At 42.0% G+C, this 26,432-nt stretch overlaps 1 protein-coding gene and 4 pseudogenes across 1 annotated transcript; 2 read left to right on the top strand and 3 right to left on the bottom strand.

Moving 5' to 3' along the window:
* Positions 1–2,809: 2,809 nt before the first annotated feature.
* Positions 2,810–3,615, bottom strand: LOC108918393 (transcription factor HES-5-like; annotated as a pseudogene).
* A 3,659-nt stretch (positions 3,616–7,274) lies between these two features.
* On the bottom strand, positions 7,275–8,074 carry LOC108918387 (transcription factor HES-5-like; annotated as a pseudogene).
* Positions 8,075–12,111: 4,037 nt separating this feature from the next.
* On the top strand, positions 12,112–12,821 carry LOC108918263 (transcription factor HES-5-like). Its single transcript, XM_018725385.2, has 2 exons — positions 12,112–12,144; positions 12,417–12,821. Exons 1-2 carry the CDS (start codon positions 12,112–12,114, stop codon positions 12,819–12,821), a joined length of 438 nt encoding a protein of 145 aa, XP_018580901.2.
* A 2,807-nt stretch (positions 12,822–15,628) lies between these two features.
* Positions 15,629–16,428, bottom strand: LOC108918264 (transcription factor HES-5-like; annotated as a pseudogene).
* A 5,626-nt stretch (positions 16,429–22,054) lies between these two features.
* Positions 22,055–22,875, top strand: LOC108918266 (transcription factor HES-5-like; annotated as a pseudogene).
* The last annotated feature ends 3,557 nt before the right edge of the window (positions 22,876–26,432 follow it).

Below are 26,432 nucleotides of genomic sequence, written 5' to 3' on the forward strand. Positions count from 1 at the left end.
TACTACTGATAACATTTTAGGTCTCCCTCCCCGTACCTCATAAGTTACAACACCACATTATTATAGCAGGTAGCAGGTAGTGTGCTGGATGGATTGGACTGTTGCTCTTCAGTTTTTCTTTACTTGTTTAAGCAATTCAAGAACTCACAATACAAGACCTAAATTAATATGCAATAGTCAAACCTAGGCGGGGGAGAAAAAATAAAGGAAGTAAATGTATAAAAATAAGTACACAAATTACAAAACACTCCAATAACCAAAAATATTACATCAAAACTTTAAAAATATTACAGCACTTTATAGTCTTGATGGCCTTATCATTGCACTCCCAATAGTCTTTATATACTGTTTAAATTCGTTAAGAAAACCAGGAAATACAGGGGTTTTTTTTCTTTTTTTGAAAATTTTAACCTGTGTATCTGATACTTGGCAAAGATGATGACTAAATTGATGACATATGCCTGTTTCTCTGTGCTTCTATCAAAATGTACAAATCCAAACAGTACATATTCATAGAGCAAAGCAAAATCCTCACACAGCTTATCAATAATAACTTTAGAGACATCTATCTCTCCGTGGTTTTTGGTGTAACAACAGTGTCAGAAGAGGTGAGGCACAGTGTCCGGATGCAGGTTACAAACAGAACGATTTACATCTGTCCCATCCTTGAATTTTCTGAGAAAATGCTTTACAGGGTAAAATTTGTGTATAATCTTAAAAGAGATTTCCTTAACCTTTTTTGTTAAAAAGTATTTGTGAATCAGCAGCCAAACTTACATTGTTACATTGTTACATTGTTAACAAAGGTATTCCAGTAAGCAGTGACATAAAGTGAAGTGACAACCACATTCTGACACAAAGAGTGAACTGTTCTATTATTTCTGAAAGGATGTGAAAAACAGATCCTTCCACAAGGAGCATCGACCAAATTCACTATAGAGACAACAGTAGGGTAAGAGGCTCTCTAAGGCCCTTCAGTCTTCACATATCATTGTCATATCCGTCATCCTGCTCTAAAACCCTTCGTTAAGCTACTTATCCAGTGCTCAGCACATCAATTACCACTCACTGTCAATGTCATTAAATATACTTAGTTTATACTTACTGTGTGCATTTTTGCTATTTAGCTTACTACTACAGAAACTCTTCTGTTCCTGTGGTGTCGAAAAGTAACTCTGCCATAGACGGTCCCAAGCCCGGCTGAGAAAGGAGGAGAGTTGGGCATGGGGCTAGCTACCCCACACCATAAAAACCTTGCCAGCTACAGAAACACCAACAAGGAAACTTCAAGAAATCTCAGCTCTTGGAGAGGATGGATCTTCCAGCTGACACCAGGATGCTGGAATACACCTAGAGCCAGAAAGAGAAGAAAGCTCAGGACAGGGATGGCTGGAGAGCCCTTGTTAGAAGCTTATGCCCCAGGGGTGGAAGGCATTGATGATGATGATGATGATGATGCTGTAGAAATGTATTTTGCGTATGGAAGCCAGTCCATCCCAGCCATCAGCCTGTGGATCATGTTAAATCTGCCCTGTTTCAGATAAATTGAGGTTAGAAGCGCCACGTAGGTTAGATGTGATCTCTATCCCTCATAATGTGATAAAAGAATTACATGATTTAGGTTGTGCCAGCCATCCAAACTGCCGTGAAGGAGTAGCAGAATTCTAAAAAAAGTCAAAAACTCAGGTAGTTCCTGACAAATTTTTTCTATGGCATACATTTATAAAATGGGGAACATAAGCAGGCATTATGAGCCATAAGCATTTCAGTTTCTTTTTTTCACTGGACTCCTCTGTCATGAAACAAAAAACACATTATTTTCACTAATTTTATTAAATAATTTCTGAAATTAAACTTAAATATGCAAAATACACTTTAAATTCACATGAAAAACACAATAACAAAATTGTCTTTGTTGAAACAAATTCTTATGAACAGCAATGCTGTACATCAAACAGTTAATCAAGCTTTACTCCAAATGTTCAGTGATTAATCTACATTTCCATAACATTTAGATTATCTCAGATATTACTAAAGATAACATGATCACACACATTAAGAAAAACCTCATGTGCCATCATGGGAGATACATTGTTTTTTGAAAACACTATTTTTCCACTGGGATAACTAAGATACGTATCTTTAAACATAAAGATCCATATTTTTTCCCAGCAGTATCTGAAATTTGATCTAGATATTTGATTCAAATAACTTCATGTAAAAACTCTTGCTCAAGTTGAAGAGAAAGAAAAAGTGTCACACTAACTTTGAATTACTGTCCATGTTTATCTCAGATGAACATTTTCAGTTCTTTAAAAAAAGATAAATCTGATTTCAACATTTCTCATAATGTTATGTTGCTACCATTATCATCTCATATAGACAGATCTATAATGTGGCATTAAAGCAGCCCATCAAGAATTAAATAGTTTAAAAAAAATGCTCAAACTAGAGAAACAGAAGAAAAAATACTATACAAAATGTTGAAAACATCACTATTTTAACTTCAGAGAAGATGATGTACATTTATTAATAGAAAAATCTATAGCAAAATTAATCAAATATGAAAAAGTGAAACCAAAAAGTCTTCTTAGAAGATGAATAATTTTAAAATGTTTTCTTGCTAAAACAGTAAAGATACATACATTTTAACCGCAAATTGTAGTATATTTTTCAAAAACAGTACTTAAAATTTCCTGAACAATCAGAACTGGAAGAAAATACTTCCTACACACTTAGAATTACTGTCCATGTTTATCACAGATGAACATGTTCAATTCTGTTTGTCTCAGTTCCACTCTGTAGGACTCTACCAGGGTCTCCAGATGGTGCTCTTCACTTGAGTCTTCTCTTTGCTCGTGCTGGAGCAGCATGGAGAATTAAGCTGAGGCAGGACACTCTCAGTCTTGATCATACTGGAGGAAGGCTGCAGGGTTTGGAAATGACTCAGAAGTCTTCTCTGGGACTGTGTGTTCACTTCATCCCGGGACAGGAAGCGCACTATCTCTTGGACGCACCTGGAGAATCCCTGAGCCTCAGCTGTCGAGCAGGAGGAGGAGGAGATGCTCACGGGCACGGGCTTCTGGCGCCACTGCCGTCTCAGGAAGGAAACGGTCATCTCCAGGATGTCGGCTTTCTCCAGCTTGGAGTCAGGATTGTGGCTCAGGAACTCTTCACCCAGGAGGCACTTGAGCTGCTCGATGCTGTTGTTGATACGGTCTCTGCGCATCTTCTCCACCACTGGCTTTCTCAACTGCACACACAAGACAAGAGAATTATTAATAACATGACGCCACAATGTATCATCCAAGAAACCGATAACAGCGCAAAGTTAAGGTACTTCTTGGAGGTTGAATTGTCACGTTACCTTGTTGGCCAGAGTGAGGTGCTCCTTGGAGTAGATGAGTGCTGCAGTGACTGCAGGTGCCATGGCTGAGTCCTTGTCCTCTACAAGTGTCTGTGTGGAGTGAACGTGACTCGTGCGGCTTCATGTCTTCCATTTATAGTCCCACATCTCCATATGAATGTGTGAGTGCTGAGCTTCTTGGAGTTTCTCACAGTCTGCAGCCAATGGCTGAGCTGCAGAGGACAATGAGGAACGTGGAGCTGCCACATGCTCCACGGAAGATCTTATTGCTGGGGGACAATGGTCACGTCTCCAGGGAACAGGTGGGTGGGTGTGGAAATAGACTGACAGTGAGCTGTTTGAATCCGGTAATGTGACCATGTATATAGAGATGTTTTGCTGTTTGATGTTATTACTAATGACAGTGATAGATCATAAGTACAATTTTAGATATTAAACTTAATTGCTCTTTGTTTAGGGGGTTGTGGTGGTGTAATGGGTTTGGCCGGGTCCTGCTTTCTGATGGGTCTGGGGTTCAAGTCCTGCTTGGGGTTCCTTGAGATGAACTGGGACTGGAGTCCCATCCTGGGTGTGTCCCCTCCCCTTCCAGCCTTGTGCCCTGCGTCGGCAGGTTAGGCTCCGATTCACCTCAAACCTGCTTGGGACAGGTGGTTTCGGGCAGCGTGTGTGCTCTTTTTTTAATTTAAATCCTGCTCTCACGTGTAGAAATTGTTATGTTTAATTACTAAGAAACTTATTTGACTTTTATTGCAAGGGAAAATATTTTCCCATTTATTTATGTTATCACTGATTTTCATGCTATGATTTTTTAAAGTTTGGAAAAATAGCGTTTCTATATATGTCCTATTTCAGTAGACATAGCTAGATTGAAGCTATATATCCATACATGTTAGATTAGTACTTCAGAATATGAAAATTAGAAATAGTATATCATCAGTTAATGTAGTCTATATTTTTCATAAAATTATAGGGAAAGATTATATGATTATTTACTGAGTAAAAATATTTGCTCATTTCTGACAGCACAGCATGTCATTCACCAGTGTCACATATTTGTAGCAGTGATAAGCTGGGAGCTCCAATGCTGGGAGTCCAGATGTCACATGTGTGGTTATTGAGTGGCCAATAGTTCCTGTGAGTGGAGAGTTGGTCAGAGTTTCCCACACTGAGCCCGTTGTGCTGTGATCAATGCCACACAAAAGCTGCTCACTGACCTGAATAACATGCTAATGAAAGCTATTGGCTCTGTGCAGGGCAACAACCAGAGTAGAGCATCACAGCCCATCTGGAGGGAAAGATCAGAAGTTTGTCCTGCATCAGTACATACAGTGTTACTTGAAAGAACGTGAACTCTATATGGATGGTCATTATTCTTGAATAAAATATTAAAATTCTAAAATCTAAATGTTAAATCTTAAAATAAACTTGTAAAACGAATAAATGATTATGATTTACACCCCAATTCTACTTACCTATTTGGTTTAACCAATGTAACTTGGGGTTCACTTATTTTTGCACCTTCACTACTTGTGTTTCTACTACACACACGATTTGCTCTAATGCGTCATATGGAATTGGTCATTACACACCTATTATGTCGCATGGTAAGACTGATTCTCATTTAATAACCGTTTTGTGGTAAAACTAAGGCACACAATGGGTTCACATACTTTCATCTTTTCTAACACTTGAGCAAAACTTATTAAATTAATAAAGTCATTTTGATTATTCAAGTGTGGCTGAAGTCTGTTAAGCGTAGTGCAGTGGGTTATGCTGAGACTTCACACTGAGTAGTGGGTTTTAATGTGGGTTCAAATCCAGCTCGATGAGTGTGGCCTATGTGTGTCTCCCTGCGGTTGTGTGTGTTTCCTCTCCATCCAGATCCATATGTCTATCCATTAAACTGGAAATTAAAGCTGCCATACAGCAATAATGTCATTATTACTTGTAAAATGGCTTAGAATTCTTATTTAATCTAGAATGAGGGGTGGGCAGCCACTGGCCCTTGGACCCCTATAGGTTTTTTTGTCCCTCAATTTTCGGTTGGGAGTTTTTGTTCCTTTTCTCCGTGGCCAGTAGGCATACTTATAGTTCTATAAAAGTACTTTATTATGATAGTCAGTAGTGAACTGTCTTCTTTGTTTCTTTATCTGATGTATTTGTTTTTCTTGCTTTATGCCTATATTAAAGCGCTCTGTGCTGCCGCATGAGAACGCTCTAGAAGAATAAATTGGATTGAATTAAATTAAATATGTTTCATGTTAATGACTGTGTGCTTTTGAGAGTGGCTGGTGCCTTGTCCAGGGTGTGTCCTGCTTCTGGAGTAGCCTCCACACCATCACAACTCTGCACTGCACAAGTGGTTAAAGAAAATTGAAAAAAGCGGCATCCTAAAATTTCTTCGATGACAGACAGATTCGACAAGTGTTCTTAGTACAGACATATTTCATATTCGTTTCATCACAGTGATGTTTTGGAATAGAAATCTTTTCTCATTAAGAAAGAAAGAAACTCCTTTTCACGACAGTCCATCTGTTTGCATGTGGGGTAAGTGACTGATCAGCCATCGCTCCAAAGGCCCTCTGTGTGAGTGAGTTTTCCTCTGTTTCCCACACTCCGTCCTTTCACTGGTATCAATGGAAAAACAATGGACGTGTGTCTTATTGTACAGCACATTAGTTATGGTGTTTGATTTCCTATTGTCTGGGGAGGAGGCCTAACTCCCAAATAGCCATATGTGGACCATCATGTCAGCGGACAGTTTCAGTTCAATGTCATGAAGAAGCGTTCTGTAGGATAGGTATTGCATTCAGAATGAAAACAATGGATTATTTTGGATAAGTGCTTCTACTTTGACCAACAGATTGTGTCACACTTTTACATTAATCTCATAAAAATTACTTACAGGGTAGGATCATTCAGTAGTCTGTAGAATAACAGCAGAAGTAATGAATAAATTAATTTTAGAATGTATCAGAACTGATACCTGAAGGAAATTATGAAATAATACTTTGAAATACAGATTCTTTAAATAGTTTAAAGCGATAAGTTGTGTTGACTGAGTATAATATAATAAAGTATAATACAGTATAATATATTGTATGTGTGAACATACTTGGCAATAAAGCTCGTTCTGATTCTGATTCTGATAATATGTGTGTGAATCAAAATATATAAAATAAAATCTTTGTAATAAGTTAGGAAGACAGAGTATTGCAGGTTGTCCGGTCTTCATCCACGAACAACACAGCTCTTCCCTCAAAATTGAAATTAAGACAGGAAAGAATTACTTGTTGTTTAATTTTATTAAACTTGTATTGCATCAGGCAGAATTCATGCATGTTGAAACATCCTTCACTAAAGAAATTTCCAAATAAATTGTCATATAAAAAAATATATATTATTTATGTAAAACTACAGCTTGAAAACCTTTCCAAGACATGAAGGAACTATAAAGAGAGAGCAGGCTACACTGCACATTGAGCAAATATCCTTCTGAAAGGCAGTTAGTTTTTACAAAAAGGTAAAAACAATATTTTTTAAGCCAACTCTATTAAATGATCCGCAAAACCAAATAAAATAAAGCAAGAAACAAAACACATGATTGAGCACAACCATTTTTACTTAATTGTCTTCTTGGAAGATAAGAATGCAAAAAGATAGAATCCCTAAGGGTAAAAACAAATACAGTAAAATTTTCTGACAGACTGAAAATACAAACAGACCTTTTATACTGGTACTCATCTGTCATACGTAATATTATTTGATACAAATAAAACATAATATAAAAATTTCTACACATGCAGAATTGGAAGAAAATACTTCCTACACACTTAGAATTACTGTCCATGTTTATCACAGATGAACATGTTCAATTCTGTTTGTCTCAGCTCCAGTCTGTAGGACTCTACCAGGGTCTCCAGATGGTGCTCTTCACTTGAGTCTTCTCTTTGCTCGTGCTGGAGCAGCATGGAGAACTGAGCTGAGGCAGGACACTCTCAGTCTTGATCATACTGGAGGAAGGCTGCAGGGTTTGGAAATGACTCAGAAGTCTTCTCTGGGACTGCGTGTTCACTTCATCTCGGGACAGGAAGTGCGCGATCTCTTGGACGCACCTGGAGAATCCCTGAGCCTCAGCTGCCGAGCAGGAGGAGATGCTCACGGGCACGGGCTTCTGGCGCCGCTGCCGTCTCAGGAAGGAAACGGTCATCTCCAGGATGTCGGCTTTCTCCAGCTTGGAGTCAGGATTGTGGCTCAGGAACTCTTCACCCAGGAGGCACTTGAGCTGCTCGATGCTGTTGTTGATACGGTCTCTGCGCATCTTCTCCACCACTGGCTTTCTCAACTGCACACACAAGACAAGAGAATTATTAATAACGTGATGTCGCAATGTATCATCCAAGAAGCCGAAAACGGCGCAAAGTTGAGGTACTTCTTGGAGGTTGAATTGTCACGTTACCTTGTTGGCCAGAGTGAGGTGCTCCTTGGAGTAGATGAGTGCTGCAGTGACTGCAGGTGCCATGGCTGAGTCCTTGTCCTCTACAAGTGTCTGTGTGGAGTGAATGTGACTCGTGCGGCTTCATGTCTTCCATTTATAGTCCCACATCTCCATATGAATGTGTGAGTGCTGAGCTTCTTGCAGTTTCTCACAGTCTGCAGCCAATAGCTGAGCTGCAGAGGACAATGAGGAACGTGGAGCTGCCACATGCTCCACGGAAGATCTTATTGCTGGGGGACAATGGTCACGTCTCCAGGGAACAGGTGGAAGGTAGAGGACAAAGGAGAGGGACTTACAGAGTTGTATGACTCTGGGAAAGTAGTGACCATGTAAAGACACTGAACTTACTTCCAGATGTTCTTGATGAATGACATTCAATCTGCAGCTGCTGGAATAAGCACGTGGACTTTTGAATTGTGGGGTTTATGTTTTTCACAATCAGTTGTGTTTTCAAGAGCTGTTTTTTTTTTTCACCTATAAACTAACAAATTGGCTCTGTAAGTTTTCTGTCTTGACAATAAATTCTACCTTAAGAGATGTTGAACAAGTAAACAACAACTGTAAATGTATAGTGTACTATAATATTCTAGATAATATTTGCTTTTGAAAATATTGTTAATGTTGATTTTATCACAACAATATATGCATATAAAACAAGATTTTAAACAATCTTTGAAATGACATCAAAAAGGACAACGCTAATGACTGCTCATCCGAAAAAAGACACATTACTATTACGTTTATTTAGTTGATGCTTTCTTCCGAAGAAACCTACAATGTTATGATTACTTTCCCATTCACACAGCAGACTAATATTCATTGGAGCAATTCAGGATGATTAACTTGCTCAAGGGTGCTGCACCCTTTGTGGTTTAACCATTATGCTGCCTGCAGCCCTTTTAAGCATTGTTTAATAAATGTTTTAGAATGCTTGAATTTCTCAGTGCTCCTGTATCTAGTTTCAGGTTGTCCAGGTGCCGGAGGGGTTGATGACGTTGATGACGTTGATGACGTTGATGACACTGGATCTGTGACTCTGCTCTCCAGAGCTTTCCCACACTCTGCCTATCGAGGGACCCCCCTGAACAATAGAAGTGTGCCTTTTCACATGCTAATTCAGTTCTAAAAACTGGTTCCAAACAAGTCTCTGCAGGCAAAGCCTTTAAGTTAAAGATCCTTAACAAAAACAGACAGAGAGGAAAAGAACAGAAGATAATTTGTCAGGTTGTCTGTGTTTATAAAGGTGCATCAATGTTTCACGCTGTGAAATGCAGCTGAAACCAACGCATATAGGAATCATATAAATAGAACAGAGTTGCTTCTTAATTAAGATCAAAATTTTGACACATACAAAACAATCTGACCATTGTAAACTATTTCATTTACATGGTTAGATGAAAAACACATACTCCACAACTGCTGACAACAATGGAATAACACTACATGCCACATAACAACAAATTCTGTTATAAGTGTAGAAATCCAAAACAGGACACGTTTTGCTATTTTTGGGTTTGAGTCCCGCTTGGGGTGCCTTGCGGCGGACTGGCGTCCCGTCCTGGGTGTGTCCCCTCCCCCTCCGGCCTTCGCCCTGTGTTACCGGGTAGGCTCCGGTTCTCCGCGACCCTGTATGGGACAAGCGGTTCTGAAAATATGTGTGTGTGTGTGTGTGGATTAATACATTAAAAGCATATGATCGAAACCCAATGCAGTGACCCTAGTTTCATGACAATGTTCTTGCAGATGTAGATGAGTTTACAACCTGCGAGTAAAACCTGGACCACGGGTTCAGCTGTAGTGCTTGGTAGCAGAATAGTTAGATCAACTATCTTTGGTCTCAAGGTTGCAGGTTTGAATCCCACTCTGTTGCTAATACTCTTGAGTAAGGTACTTATTCCTGTGAAAAAATACACAGCAATATACCTGAATACATAATCCTATGTTCTTTCAGCAGTTTATCACACTTCATTCATTTCCTGCTTACAGTAAGGAAACAAAGTGTGTCTTATTACATACAACATTGGATGTGCTGGACTCATATTGCATAAGAAGAGCGCCTTCACAAAAAAGACCATCTATGCTGCAGATACCGAGGGAAGAAAGTTTTCTTCATCAGCGGCTCAAAAGTGATTAAATGGTGCAGTCTCCTCCTCCCCATCGAGAGACCAAGAAAACACCATGCTTGGTGTTCCCCTAACAATGAAAGAAAAAAGAATTTCAAGTTTTATTGTCACGTTTACTCGAGGAATTGAGAAATTGTTGTGCTACAGTTTTCTGTAACTTCAAAAATAAATAAGTACATTTCTTGAAGGACAGTACAGAAAATGTCTTATTTGTCTTAAATGTGTAACTTCTGTAATACTGTCTTGGTTTTGGGAAACATTACTTAAGAAAACTATTTTAGGCCCAGAGACTCATGAAAAAAATATTATGTAACACCAGATTAATCTGTATTTTAAACACCTGTATGCAAATACACGCATAAACAGTGATGAGCTTCATAATGTAAAAATTGTTTGAACAAATAGTAAAAGCAGAGAAGCTATTTACAATGTGGGTTCCTTCCAAATTCAGCACTTCTGCTTTAGGCAGTCATCGTGTTCCCGCAGCTTCCAGTGGACATGTCACTCGTTGTTATTGGTCGGGTTTCCTTGCTTTATTGTCATCTATTTCATTGTGACGACTGAACACAAAGACTACGTCCCCGTTGGGTATATTTTACAGCCTGTGAGGGAAGCTCTTTCAACGCTTGGTTTATTTCACTGTAAATGCACTGAAACTATGAACTGATGAACCATTTGCTGTTTTATGGTCAAACTACTTAACAATGAAGTGCACAGGGACCTGTTGAGTATCCCCCCCCCCACCATCCATTCCCTCCTAGTGGAACATTATTGTCGCACACAGCTTTCCTCATGGGGAATGTCGATTAAACACACTTATGGAGCCCTTCCAGGGAAGACACACTTCTATTGTTCAGTCCCATGAGAACAGGGAGCCATGAATGGGCGACTAGTGTGGGAAAGGAGGACAGAGTCCCACTCGCACCTCCTCCACACACTAGAGCTGTGATTGATCCCCCAAACAGTAATTTCAATAATGAAATGATAGAATGTAATAAATATAACAGCTTGTGATGGACAGGCATCCTGTCCAGGGTGTACCCCCCAACCCCCACCTTGCGCCCAGTGCTTCCAGATGAGGAACCAGGATGGATGAATGGAATTCAGTACAATAAGTTACAGTAACAACAAAAATAATCATATGGTATTTTACATTTCCATGTATACATACGGTTATGAATTGACATTTTGGAACAAAGCGGTTTTGTTGTCATCACATCCTTCCAACGATCGATAACCGGCGCTGCTCTGTAGGATCGCGGTGGTCCGGGGCCGATCCTGGAAACAGAGGGCGCGCAGAGGCATCTCTCGTAGTATGTATTTTTAGTGTCAAATGTTCTGGAAAAAAACTATTGAAATGTTTTCTTCGGTGTCCTTGTGCCAAAAGCTGAAAGGTACATTCCTTTTAGTAGAACGTGGCGCTTCACACGTTGACGTTCCTGAACCTATTCTATTGCACAAAATATTTGTAGCACCTAATAAAATTATAGGAAACATGTTTTAGTCTGTTTTTCCTGTACTGCGACTCGCAGCTCCGCTTCCATCAGTTAAAAGCACTTTTCTCACTGTTTCTCTCCCTCGGAAAGAAAGTCTGAAAGAGTGAAACTCCCATTCGTTTGCTCTTCTTTCCGGAGCTCTTTGTGTCATATTCGCAGTTACAGGGTGCAAAGAAGCACGTACAATAAAGAAAAAAAAGCGCACAGGGAGGGCGAGTAGCGGCTCGCACAGACAGTGGTTATTTAGCTACTGCTGCGTTTCAAGCCAAGGACGCGGGTTCGAGTCCCCCTCCGGTGCGCTGCTACACAGCAGCCCAGCTGAGTAAAGGTGTAAATCACGGTACTTGACTGCGAAGGAAAGTGTCCCCGAGGCCGAGCCGAGGTGCCCGGACGTGTAAACTAAAGGCGGCTGCCCGACGACGCCGTGGACTTTCCCACGGTCACACAGGAAGAGTCACACGTGTGTCCACGAGGACGGGGCCCCCATAAAGTCCCACCTCCTCGCAGCCCTTTCATCTCGTCTCCGCAGTCAGAGAGAGACAGATACTTCCGCCGCGGCCCCCAGAGCCGCTTCGCGCGCATTTATTGCGCCGCTGCGCTGCCTCATTGGCGCGCGAGTGCGCGGAAATGGCGCCTCAAGTCGGGGCTGCGCACGTGCAGGTGGGATATAGTATAAATAAGGGCGCTCCGGACTCTTTGTGCACCTCTGACCGCGGGACTCAGGTTCCAGGTTCCCGCACTGTCCGCGCGCACCACAATGACCCCCCGCGCTCAAAGGCGCGCGGAACCTCCCGCACCAGGGAGCTCCTGCACAAAAGTAAGTGCATCCCGCTGAACCACTTTCGCTCTACCTACTTGTGTGGCCTTTCCGGCTCTTTCGTTCCCGGCGTCGTCACCTGTTGACATCCATGGTGTTCCGTGACCTTTTCCAGCTGCGGAAGCCGGTTGTGGAGAAGATTCGCAGGGATCGCATCAACTCCAGCATTGAGCAGCTGAGAGCTTTGCTTCGCAGACACGTGGAAGAGCAGCGGCTCGCCGTGAAACTGGAGAAAGCTGACATCTTGGAGATGGCCGTCAAGCTGCTGAAAGAGACGGTCAAGTCGAGTGGCGGCCTGGGCCCCGAGCACGCATCAGCCCGGTACCCAGAGAAGCCCGTCAGATCCGTCCCGCTGCCGGTTCCCCGGCTCTTGGCTGAACGAGGGCTCACCGAGAGTTCCGGAACAGGCCGGAGGACAGCAGCGCAGAAGGAAACTGCGAGGAGGAACCTCTCAAAGTCTGTCGCGGCATCAGCGCAGTCGGGGCAGCCGTCCCAGGGGTCTCTGTGGAGACCATGGTAGAGCAGATGTGCTTGACAGTTGTCTCAAGTTACTGCGGCACCTGAACTGATCACTGACTTCTTCTCTCCGCTGCAGCCGAGCGTCAGTTTGGTTCCAGTAATAATGATGCGAGACGTATCAGTATACATGGCAGTGAATACTTCATGCATATACTGTTTTTAACACCAGTGATGTTCTATATAGTTATTGTTACAATTCCTTATCGAGCTGCTGCCTTTGTCCAGCAAGTCTTAAAATATCAGGATTATTACTAGTTAATGGGGGTGCAGTGGTGCAGTGGGTTGGACCACGGTCCTGCTTTCCGGTGGGTCTGGGGTTCGAGTCCCGCTTGGGGTGCCTTGCGACAGACTGGCGTCCCGTCCTGGGTGTGTCCCCTTCCCCTCCGGCCTTACGCCCTGTGTTGCCGGGTAGGCTCCGGTTCCCCGTGACCCCGTATGGGACAAGCGGTTCTGAAAATGTGTGTGTGTGTATTACTAGTTACTATTATTATCCTAATTACTATTAGTGCCTTTGACAGGGTAGGGTAAAAGTCACATGTTAATGGTCTTAGATGAAGTACAGTAACAGTCGAGTACATGAACAAAAACAAAGATCAAACTATGACAAAATTAAGTGTGAAACTATTTCTTCTATAGCTATATAACCTTTGCAGTTGTTGAAAAAATTTTGTTGTACGTATACAGTATATGGGTCAGTGGGCTTCCGCTACAGTATTTGAAAATATTTTATAGGAGACACTGAATCAGTGCCTGTCATGTCACCTTGCCTTTTGTAAAGGTGTTTCACTGTACAGTACTAGTGTTAGGTATTTTCTTGAACGTTATGATCTATGCTTTTATTTAAATCAGTATGTCAAAATTTAGTTGTTTTTAAAACTAATTTTAAATCATACTTATTTTTTGTTTGAGGAAATGCAGGATGTGAAGTTCATACAATGAAGATGTATTATTCGGTGGAAATTGTTAAATGAGCTGTTTCAGCCCGTGGGAATGTGCTTAATTTGTAGTTATTTGAGTGTTTCAGCACTGAGTCTTCTAGGATGTGGTTACTGTTGTACAAAGTTATTCATGCAGTAGATGCAGTTACCACTAATTATTTGTATGTACAGTGGTCATCTCTCTATTTTCTGCTGTAATAAACTGTCGTGCCATAATGATCTTGGATGTCACTGCTGCTGTACTCTGGTAAGGTATATATTCTTTTTTTTTTTCAAAAAATACTGTGTTTTCTCTGCAGAGTAACACAGATAAAAAAACATTGACCATGCTGGTTAAATCTTCATGTCTTTAAATGAAAGGACTGTTGCTCAATATTCTAAACTGTTAAACAAAGGTTCTGTCTCTCAAAATAACCTTTTGAAATCCCAGAACCACAATGCAAATCAGTCAAACTTCAAAACTCTGGCTTTTAGAGAATGATTTCTGAAAATCTTATTGCAATACTTGACTAATGTTCGGCAAAATAAGAATTTTGGCTTCATAGTGACACAAAGAGGGAAAACTTCATACTGATCATAGTCACAAAACCTTGAATTGAAAATATTTAAATGAGCTGTGTAGCAGTGTACACTCCCTAATGCTACCTATTTTACATTTCTGTACTGAATTGCTCTTTTCTGTGAATGTTTAATGAAAAAACAAAGCAAGGAAGTTGCTTTCCTTTTTTATTGAAGGGAAAAGACAGCATCTTTGAACTGGAGACTCAATTCAAAGAATAATAGAAACCATGATCAGGTCAACAGCTACCCTTCATTGAAAGGAATCAAAATCTCCAAGAAAGAGACACATAAAATCAACTCCAAACAGAAAATATTTCCAGAACATGAAGCTTCTCAAAACAGAGTGTACTCAGCATATTGGGTAACAGTCTTAACGTAAGACACGCAACTTTTAAAATGTCACCATTTCTCGGTTTCTGAGAATAAAATTAAATTATTATAATTGAAAGACTATACAAACGGCTGTGATAGACATTTGAAAGGGAATAATATCAGAGGTCTGAATACGTTTAAGCTACATACTCAAGCAAGTGTGATTGAACACATGTAAGTTCAATATTCTTTAAAACACAAATAACTTTAAGGTCTCAGATGTAGATAAATATCTTGAAAACATCAAACACATGGGTGGTACATACTCAAACATGCATTTTTGCCGAGGTGTAGACACCCGAAAGTACATGTTTAATAGCATATATTAGACCTGCAGAACTGTAGAACTAAGTAGTACATGATATGTGTTTTAAATGAAACTATGTAAAATCTCTTGCACAGAGAAATAAGAACATTCCTCATACAGAGAATTTGACTCAAAATACATGATCAAATGTATCATACATACATAAATATGTCATAGTACATAAATACATGTAAATGTATACAGGAACGTAGTGACATATAGTTCATAAAAAAAAGGAATAGTTTTAAAAAGTATATTACAAAAATACTTAGACCACTTCATCAAATAGATAAATAAACTTTTGGACAGGTACATTTTACAGGGAAAATTTTTTACCAGAAAATGTAATTAATGTTAATAAAACCATAGGTTAAGGTCCTTCAAATAAAAGTGTACCTAAAACTCTGGCACAGAGCAGAATATATCTGTAAAAAGCAAATCATAAAACATACATTCACAGTGCTGTTAAAGTATCATACAAAATATTTGATACAAATAAAACTGGATTTAAAGCCATCCGCACAAGCAGAAAAGGAAGAAAATACTTCCTACACACTTAGAATTACTGTCCATGTTTATCACAGATGAACATGTTCAATTCTGTTTGTCTCAGCTCCACTCTGTAGGACTCTACCAGGGTCTCCAGATGGTGCTCTTCACTTGAGTCTTCTCTTTGCTCGTGCTGGAGCAGCATGGAGAACTAAGCTGAGGCAGGACACTCTCAGTCTTGCTCATACTGGAGGAAGGCTGCAGGGTTTCTAAATGACTCAGAAGTCTTCTCTGGGACTGCGTGTTCACTTCATCTCGGGACAGGAAGCGCGCGATCTCTTGGACGCACCTGGAGAATCCCTGAGCCTCAGCTGCCGAGCAGGAGGAGATGCTCACGGGCACGGGCTTCTGGCGCCGCTGCCGTCTCAGGAAGGAAACGGTCATCTCCAGGATGTCGGCTTTCTCCAGCTTGGAGTCAGGATTGTGGCTCAGGAACTCTTCACCCAGGAGACACTTGAGCTGCTCGATGCTGTTGTTGATACGATCTCTGCGCATCTTCTCCACCACTGGCTTTCTCAACTGCACACACAAGACAAGAGAATTATTAATAACATGACGCTGCAATGTATCACCCAAGAAGCCGATGACAACGCAAAGCTGAGGTACTTCTTGGAGGTTGAATTGTCACGTTACCTTGTTGGCCAGAGTGAGGTGCTCCTTGGAGTAGATGAGTGCTGCAGTGACTGCAGGTGCCATGGCTGAGTCCTTGTCCTCTACAAGTGTCTGTGCGGAGTGAACGTGACTCGTGCGGCTTCATGTCTTCCATTTATAGTCCCACATCTCCATATGAATGTGTGAGTGCCGAGCTTCTTGGAGTTTCTCACAGTCTGCAGCCAATGGCTGAGCTGCAGAGGACAATGAGGAACGTGGAGCTGCCACATGCTCCACGGAAGATCTTATTGCTGGGGGACAATGGTCACGTCTCCAGGGAACAGGTGGTGGGTGGGAGACTAATGATAGAGACTGACAGAGAGCTGAATGAATCTGGGAGAGTAGTGACCTTTTAAAGTGAAAAGATATGTTGTTCACTGTTGCAACAAATGAGTTATGATTTGGGGTAGTCACACATTTTGTGAAATGAAAGCCTAAATAAGCAACAAATCAGAAAATTTTGTTCAGGTGTATTCAGGGTCTGGTTCCACAGGTTTAAAATCAGGACTGTAAAATAAGAGGGTGTGTTAGCACTATGTGCGATTTAAAATGTCCAAACTACATCCCGACCTCCCTCCCTGTAAGTATCCTTTGTCAGGGTACGTGACACCGACCACGTTCGGATCACACGGGCCTCCTGCCAGCACACCTGCCGCTGGAACGTGGGAGGCAGTGAGATCCATATCTTCCCACACTTCTGAATTCATCCTTTCAAGATGGCAAGACAAAGAACTTTTGCAAACAAGGGAGGAGCCTTGAGGTGGTGTTGAGGTTGGGGGGGGGGGGGTCCTCCTGCAGCCTCCAGAAGCAGATCTCTTTAATTCAGATGAGCACACCTGACCAAATAGCACTGGGGCAACCCATGCAAATGCGAGATGGCAATAAAAGACAAAGAATGAAAAACGTGTTTCCAGAATGTCTTGCAGAACAATATAATTTTTCTGAAGAAGGGCTCTTCAATGCAGACATACAGTAAAAGCATATAACACTTTAACATGGTCTTTCTACCAGTTAAATAAACCACTAGTCCTGAGTTTAAAGAAACAACAGTTATGACAGCTAATTTTTCAGCCTCCTTTTTTGATGTTTGCGATAATTGAAAAGGAGTTTAAAATATTTTTGAGATGAAAAGAGATGATATTATGCACATTTGCTCCCCTGACAAAAAGAAGACCCCCACACATGCATTTCATTATTACACTTTTAATATTCCGTCTTTCTCCGTGAAAGATAAAATTTTAGCTTAATTCGGTTATGTGACAGAAGATGTCGGTTTTGCTGTGTGTCACTGGAAAGACAGATGGGTGGCTGTTTTACCCAATATATACAGTGCACATGTGCTTTTGAGGAGGGGTCTCCTGTACTAGAATAAAAGAACAGGACTTGGAAAAAGACTCATCTGTTAAAAAATGCAAGGTTTCATTCTTAGGTTTATGACTACATCCAAACCAATTTACGTTTACATTTATTCATTTAGCAGACGCTTTTGTCCAAAGCGACGTACATCTCAGCAAAAGTACAAGTCTTCACTTCGCTACACTTTCTCAGGATCCCTCTGGGTGTTTGACTGACAGTGATTTCTAAGCAGACACCCTGCCACCATCACTCTGAGGCTTGAGATGTTTCTCTGACCGCATGAGCAATCGCTGTCTATTCTATTGTTCTCTGCTCAGAGACCTCCAGTTGGTCCACTGCACAAAACAAAACCCACCCAGAAGCGGTATAAATAGAGGTTGAGTGGGACAAGCACAGTTAGAGGAGACACTTCACACGCCATCTCACTGGAGACCATCAGCCGAGACACAAACCTGCCAGACAACATGTACGTCAGTCTACAGGACTCCGTGAAGGACCAGCGCACTAAGTAAGTTTTGAGTGATGAGATCAGAAGTCATGCAGTTCCCTCGTCAATGTCAATGATCAATGTCATCAGTGCTCTCATATCTAGGTTACTCACCATTTTCCTCTGTGCTGTTCAGGTGCAAACTGCGGAGCCTGGAGAGAATGTGCATTGACCAAGTGGAGCGTTTGAAGGAGACCCTTGAGGACCACCTCCGACATGGGTTCCCCAGCCTGGACATTTGGGAGAAGACGGTATCTTTCTTCACACTGAGAAAGGCTTTACTCTTCCACAATGGATACTCCAGGTGCTCCAGAGACGTCCTGCGCATTTTTCCTGCTCCTGTGGAAGATGTGGCTCCGCTGCTCTGCCAGCTGTAACATAAAAACTGAGATTTCATACAGAGTTATAAAGGTCAAAGGTCAGAAATCCAACATCTCAGAGACTTTCAAAACCTTCCTTTTCTTTGCTGCAAAACCAAGGAGAGATTTCAGCGGCAGTATAGACGTTGACACATGCACACATCCTGCAAGCAAATTCAAACAACACATTTTTAAATGTATGTTACTTGCTGTCATAAAATATGTTTGAAATCAAAAGTTTCAAGGCTCACGCTGCTGAGCTGAGATTTAAGAAAACCTGATTATGCTATGATTTTTATGAAAGACAGATTTGTGAAGATTGCATTGATCTCACTGCAAAGCACAAATTGACAGCAACGTTTTTTCAGAGGAATGATGCCGGAGGTGAGCTGGAAGCTGATGTGCGCTGCATGAAATGTACAGTCAGTCACAGAACAGAGCTTTTATTGAATAACCAGTGGTCTATTCCTTTGTAAAAAGGAAATGTTATGTTCTGTATGCCATTGCATATGTTATTAAACTTTTATTCGATATTTTGTTAAAGCCTGATATGTGTATATTGTGAAAGAAATTTGTATCAGTGCCACGGTTTCATTTTAATTTGGCAGCTAATTGTTAACATGCTGTTGTCAGTTTAATACTGTTACTTACTGTTAATAAAATCTTGGAAAATAACAGTTGTCTTTGCTGCTCCGTTGAGCCCACTTGTTCATAAATCCAGACATCAACTGGGACAAAGCTGAAGTTTCACTGGGATTTTACTATTATTAATTTGAAAAGGTGTTTGATCAGGACGTTAAAGTAAGCCAAAGTAAGACAAGAGTTTCGCTAAACGTCTTGGCTATACTCAGAGGCAGATTGTACGACTGAAGGCTTCAACAACTTCTGTTGTACCGGTTTGTGCCAACCCAAAGAGACATTGACATGAAAAAACACTGAAATGCTTAAATGCAAGAAAGAACTTTTACCTTTTCCTTACCTTATCCTTACAAATAATAGTGTCACATTACTTTGTGTGTTGGTACACTCATGAGGCTGCACGAAAGCCGTTCCGCTCATATTATACAGGCCATTAGATGCACTCAGTCCTCCACTGTGATGATGTCGTCGTACAGTAAAGGCTAACAGTCGTAATTCACACACTTAGTATATAATTCGTGTCATTTTGTATAGTTGTGTCAAAGGTCATCCAAACAGGTTGTCTAATACTGATAAAAGTTGGAATCACTCCTCTCATCGAACACAGCAGTATGAAATATGCCATATATCTGAATGAAACGTGGTATAAAAATTTATAGTAAAATTTATATTAATAGTAAGTCATAGTTAACCCTTTCAGTCTAATTTAACGTAAAACTCAAATCTATTACAAACTAGACAATATGAAGTTATGTGCAAATAGTTTTCACTGGAAATGGGGGGTGTGGTGGCGCAGTGGGTTGGACTGGGTCCTGCTCTCCGGTGGATCTGGGGTTGGAATCCCGCTTGGGGTGCCTTGCAACGGACTGGTGTCCCGTCCTGGGTGTGTCCCCTCCCCCTCCAGCCTTATGCCCTGCGTTGCCGGGTTAGGGTCCGGTTCCCCATGACCCCGTATGGGACAAGTGGTTCAGAAAATGTGTGTGTGTGTGTAGTTTTCACTGAAATGTCCATGATAAAGATAAAATGAACAATAAGTAACTTGCATTTCATTACATTCACCATTCATTCATTCACTCATTATCAGTAATCTGTTGTCCAGTTCAGGGTTGCAGTGGTAACGAGCCTATCCTGTAAGCACAGTACATGAAGTAAGGTACACCAACCATGCACATTCATTCAAACAGACATACATTAACGGCAGCTTAGTCACCAGTTTGTCCGAACACATCTTTCGACTGGATTATCTGTAGGACACCTACCCAAACACAGGTGGAACACGCAAACTCTGCGTTAACTGACCCATATTCGAACCCACGTCTCAGCCTACAGCCCAGGGGGGACGATTGCTGTATCCCTTAACAACAAGCATGTCCTTAAATTAGTCCATAAAATTCCCACTCAGGAATGCAGACAATATTCTCACTGCATGAGTTCAGTGTATTCCGTCATATCACGTACAGTATTTTTACTTAAAGATCGTTAAATTTGGATGAGCTGCAAAGCACCCGGTAAAGCAAACAAAATACGGCTATATTTCAATAACATCAGGATTATGCATGAAATAAAGAAGGTTAGGTGAAGTTTATGTGGAAGTTACCATCACTTCAGCCTGCATGTAGCGCATCGTTTTGAAGGTGAAAAACATAAACTGTAATTCCATTTAGATTAATTTAGATTATATGGAAACCTGTGTTGTGGTCCATATATAAAATTATGTTTATCTTTCCTTAATTTTATTTGATCTAGAGGTAAAGATAAGAGAAATGTGGAACTGCGCATCTGGAAATAAATGACGTTGTGAAAAGGCACACTTCTATTGTTCAGTGGGGTCCCTCGATGGGCAGAGTGTGGGAAAGCTCTGGAGAGCAGAGTCACAGGTCCAGTGTCATTAACATTTTTCATAACTCAACCACCACGACACACTGCATGTGGATACACACACACCTCATTTATGTAACTTTGTTTTCAGCTTTCGTGTATACCTACAGTGTGTATCTTTTAAAAGTATTAAACATTACAGCTTAGAAAAAGAACTGCCCTTATTATAGCAACCAGAGCTGAAGAAAGAGGATAGACATCCGAATAGTACTGTATCGTGGTCCATTAATGTACATGTACACATGTACACACAAAATATTACTGTATTTTCGATGAGCTCTGCTCCTGGATCATGCAGCCTGGGGCGAAATGTAACATGATAAACCGCAGCACTTTCCCTCCAGATGGAGTGTGACGTCCTTCTCTTGATGATGCTGTTCCACCGCACAGCCGTCACTAATATCCTTTTCAGTTCGGCGAACAGCTTTGTGTGGCATTGATCACAGCACACAGGGCTCAGTGTGGGAAACTGAGCAGCTCCGTACTCACAGCCACCGCCGGACTCAGTGACCACACATCTGGACTCCCAACACTGAGGACATCACAGAGCCGCTGCTAAAAGTTTTATATCACTGGAATAGTCTGTATCCAGTCACTGCTCAACTAACTGTCTGCAATGCAAATTCCCGATTTAAGAAATGTTTAAGAAAATAATAATACATTCACAAGATATAGCCCATTTTAATATTGTAATATTTTCCATACAACTTTTGAAAGATATTTAACTGCAATATACAAATATTACAAATATCTTTAAAGATTATAGATCTAATGATATAGCTCATACATCCAATAATAGTATATTATCAAATCAGTATGAAGCTGAAAGTTTTTACATGATGACATTGAATAGTACAAAATAAAAATGATAAAAAAATTGTGGAAACGAGGAAAAAGTATTAGCAGTACGCATTCCACAGAGAGCAATTAATAAATACAGATCCAATGCAGTCACAAACACAAACACAGTAGTGTTGAGTATGTCCTCTGTCAGTGTAATTGGTACTACCACCAAGGAGCAGATATCATCTATTAGAAGGTCACAACTTTCCCAGATTTAGTCCTTTGTCGTCCACTCTCCACCTGTTCCCTGGAGACGTGACCATTGTCCCCCAGCAATAAGATCTTCCGTGGAGCATGTGGCAGCTCCACGTTCCTCATTGTCCTCTGCAGCTCAGCCATTGGCTGCAGACTGTGAGAAACTCCAAGAAGCTCAGCACTCACACATTCATATGGAGATGTGGGACTATAAATGGAAGACATGAAGCCGCACGAGTCACGTTCACTCCACACAGACACTTGTAGAGGACAAGGACTCAGCCATGGCACCTGCAGTCACTGCAGCACTCATCTACTCCAAGGAGCACCTCACTCTGGCCAACAAGGTAACGTGACAATTCAACCTCCAAGAAGTACCTCAGCTTTGCGCTGTTATCGGCTTCTTGGGTGATACATTGCGACATCACGTTATTAATAATTCTCTTGTCTTGTGTGTGCAGTTGAGAAAGCCAGTGGTGGAGAAGATGCGCAGAGATCGTATCAACAACAGCATCGAGCAGCTCAAGTGTCTCCTGGGTGAAGAGTTCCTGAGCCACAATCCTGACTCCAAGCTGGAGAAAGCCGACATCCTGGAGATGACCGTTTCCTTCCTGAGACGGCAGCGGCGCCAGAAGCCCGTGCCCGTGAGCATTTCCTTCTGCTCGGCAGCTGAGGCTCAGGGATTCTCCAGGTGCGTCCAAGAGATCGCGCACTTCCTGTCCCGGGATCAAGTGAACACGCAGTCCCAGAGAAGACTTCTGAGTCATTTCCAAACCCTGCAGCCTTCCTCCAGTATGAGCAAGACTGAGAGTGTCCTGCCTCAGCTCAGTTCTCCATGCTGCTCCAGCACGAGCAAAGAGAAGACTCAAGTGAAGAGCACCATCTGGAGACCCTGGTGGAGTCCTACAGAGTGGAGCTGAGACAAACAGAATTGAACATGTTCATCTGTGATAAACATGGACAGTAATTCTAAGGGTGTAGGAAGTATTTTCTTCCTTTTCTGCTTGTGCAGATGATTTTAAATCCACTTTTATTTGAATCAAATACTGTGTGAGATTTTAACATCACTGTAAAAAGTGGGTTTTATGTTTTGTTTTATAGAAACATTTTCTGCTCTGTGCAAGAGTTTTTAGGTACATTTATATTTCAAAGAAATATATTAACCAATGCCTTTATTGCTATTATTTTTTTATTGTTTTGTATGTGCAGATCTTCTTCATTTGAATGAAGAAGTACACATAAAGTGTGTAGGAAGTATTTTCTTCCTTTTCTGCTTGTGCAGAAGTTTTAAAGTATTACTTTATTTGAATCAAATATTGAGTATTTTTGCTGCAATTATATAATTACAGCTCTAAAGAGTACATTTTTAGAATTTGAAGAAATAAACCTAATGTATCTTCCAAGAAGACTGTAAACTCAAAATGGGTTTACTGTAATTGTATTTAACCATGTTTACTTTAGAATGCTACATGGAAATATCAGGCTGATATGAGAAAATGTGAAATTTGTACCACCTTCTGTGAAGATGCATGAAATTTGTGAATTTCCAAATATGTAAAGTGTTAAAAATCTCTTCTTTCTGTATTTAGTTGATTATTAAAATGTTAATATTTTGTACTCTATCTGCACATTTATCAAGGAAATGTTTTAAATACTGTATATACAGTATAAAAAGTTATCCAGATTAAAGTGCCCTTCTTAACAAAAGTTATGTTGTTCTGCAGTACATACTTGTGTTTATTACATTCTTCTCACAGAAGCAACTTACAGCTTTTTGAACACATGACATATTCGTCCATGGAGACTCACATTTATTCATTTAGCTGATACTTTTCTCCAAAGCAACCTGCAAGCATTTACCTGTTTGCACAGCTGGGTAATTTTACTGGGACAATTTAGGGTAAGCACTTTGTTCAGGGGTACTACAGCTAGAAGTGAGACTTGAACCTGCAACCTTTGGGTCTAATAACAGCAGCTCTCACCATTAGGGTACCAGCGGTCCTAGTTCCAGTTTTACAAGATTAGATATACTGTATTACAATCATGTGTCCATGTATAGAACAGTACAATGTGACACACCGACACACTATTGGCCATTTGGATACTCCTGTCCACCTGAAACCCCATCTTGGCTGTGGGAGGAAACCTGAGCACCTGGAAAAAACTCATGCAAGCATAAGCATGTATAAACTTCACAGGTGGATTTGGACCAACATTAATTTTAAAAAGATGCCGTAAGTACTTTCTTTCATAACTGACAGCTTGAGCAGAACATTTACATTTCATAGTGTTTCTGACACTCTCAATCCCTTCAGCACCTTGGCTGTAAACAGAGGTGTAAGGTAACCTCTGTACTGTGTGCACAGCAAACTCACATCCTGTTTAGTTTTTTCTCTCCCTTTTTAAATTATATTTGGCCTTTCATTAAGCCCTATATATTATAATATAATAATATGTTATAGTGAACATACATGAATCATGGCAAATTGTTTGTAGAGAGCTTAAGAAAACACACACACACACACACATTATCAGAACCGCTTGCCCCATACGGGGTCACGGAGCCTACCCGGCAACACAGGGCATAAGGCCAGAGGGGGAGGGGACATACCCAGGACAGGACGCCAGTCCATCACAAGGCACCCCAAGCGGGACTCAAACCCCAGACCCACCGGAGAGCAGGACTGCGGTCCAACCCACTGCGCCACCGCACCCCAGCTTAAGAAAACAATTACACAAAATCCTTAAAGATGGAGTCTTTGCAAAATCTTTCGAAATCCCAACTACACATTTTCAACAAACACCTATGAATGAAGTTCATTCATTCATTCATCTTCCTCCGCTATCCGGGGCCGGGTCGCGGGGGCAGCAGTCCGAGCAGAGTCCTCCAGACTTCCCTCTCCCCCGCACACCTCCTCCAGTTCCTCTGGGGAAACCCCAAGGCGTTCCCAGGCCAGCTGGGAGACATAGTCTCTCCAATGTGTCCTGGGTCTGCCCCGAGGCCTCCTCCCAGTGGGACAAGCCCGGAACACCTCCCGAGGGAGGCGTCCAGGAGGCATCCGGAACAGATGCCCGAACCACCTCAACTGGCTCCTCTTGATGCGGAGGAGCAGCGGCTCTACTCCGAGCTCTACCCGGGTGACTGAGCTCCTCACCCTATCCCTAAGGGTACGCCCAGCCACTCTGCGGAGGAAACTCATTTCTGCCGCTTGTATCCGCGATCTCATTCTTTCGGTCATGATCCAGATTTCATGACCATAGGTGAGGGTAGGAACGTAGATCGACCGGTAAATTGAGAGCTTCGCCTTATGACTCAGCTCCCTCTTCACCACAACAGACCGGTACAATGACCGCATTACTGCGGACGCCGCACCGATCCGTCTGTCAACCTGCCGTTCCATTTTTCCCTCACTCGTGAACAAGACCCCGAGATATTTAAACTCCTCCACTTGAGGGAGCAACTCCCCCCTAACCCGGAGGGGGAAATCCACCTTTTTCCGACTGAGAACCATAGCCTCGGATTTGGAGGTGCTGATTCTCATCCCCGCCGCTTCGCACTCGGCTCCAAACCTCCCCAGTGCATGCTGCAAGTCTTGACTTGATGAAGCCAGCAGGACCACATCGTCCGCAAAAAGCAGAGACGAGATCTCGAGGCCACCAAAACAGACATCCTCCATTCCCTGGCTGCGCCTAGAAATTTTGTCCATGAAGATAATGAACAGAATCGGTGACAAAGGGCAGCCCTGGCGGAGTCCAACATGCACCGGGAACAGGTCTGACTTACTGCCGGCAATGCGAACCAAGCTCCTGCTCTGGTCATACAGGGAACGAACAGCCCATAACAGCGAGCCCCGAACCCCATAATCCCGAAGTACCTCCCATAGGATGCCACAAAGGACACGGTCGAATGCCTTCTCCAGGTCCACAAAACACATATGGACTGGTTGGGCAAACTCCCACGAACCCTCCAGCACCCTAGTGAGGGTATAGAGCTGGTCCAGTGTTCCACGGCCAGGGCGAAAACCGCATTGCTCCTCCTGAATCCGAGGTTCGACTATCGGTCGGATTCTCCTTTCCAGTACCCTGGCATAGACTTTCCCAGGGAGGCTAAGGAGTGTGATCGCCCTGTAGTTGGAACACAATCTCCGGTCCCCCTTCTTAAAAAGAGGGACCACCACCCCGGTCTGCCAGTCCAGAGGCACCGTTCCCGAACTCCACGCGATGCTGCAGAGGCGTGTCAGCCAAGACAGCCAAACAAAATCCAGAGACTTGAGAAACTAGGGGCAGATCTCATCCACCCCCAGAGCCTTGCCACCGAGGAGTTTTTTGACTACCTCAGCAACTTCAGCCAGGGTAATGGACGAGTCCCCCTCCAAGTCCCCAGCCTCAGCTTCCTCTACGGAAGGCGTGTCGGAGGGATTAAGGAGATCCTCAAAGTACTCCTTCCACCGCCTGAGGACATCCTCAGTTGAGGTCA

The sequence above is a fragment of the Scleropages formosus genome, chromosome 22 (genome assembly GCF_900964775.1).
Source record: "Scleropages formosus chromosome 22, fSclFor1.1, whole genome shotgun sequence".
Taxonomy (NCBI): domain Eukaryota; kingdom Metazoa; phylum Chordata; class Actinopteri; order Osteoglossiformes; family Osteoglossidae; genus Scleropages; species Scleropages formosus.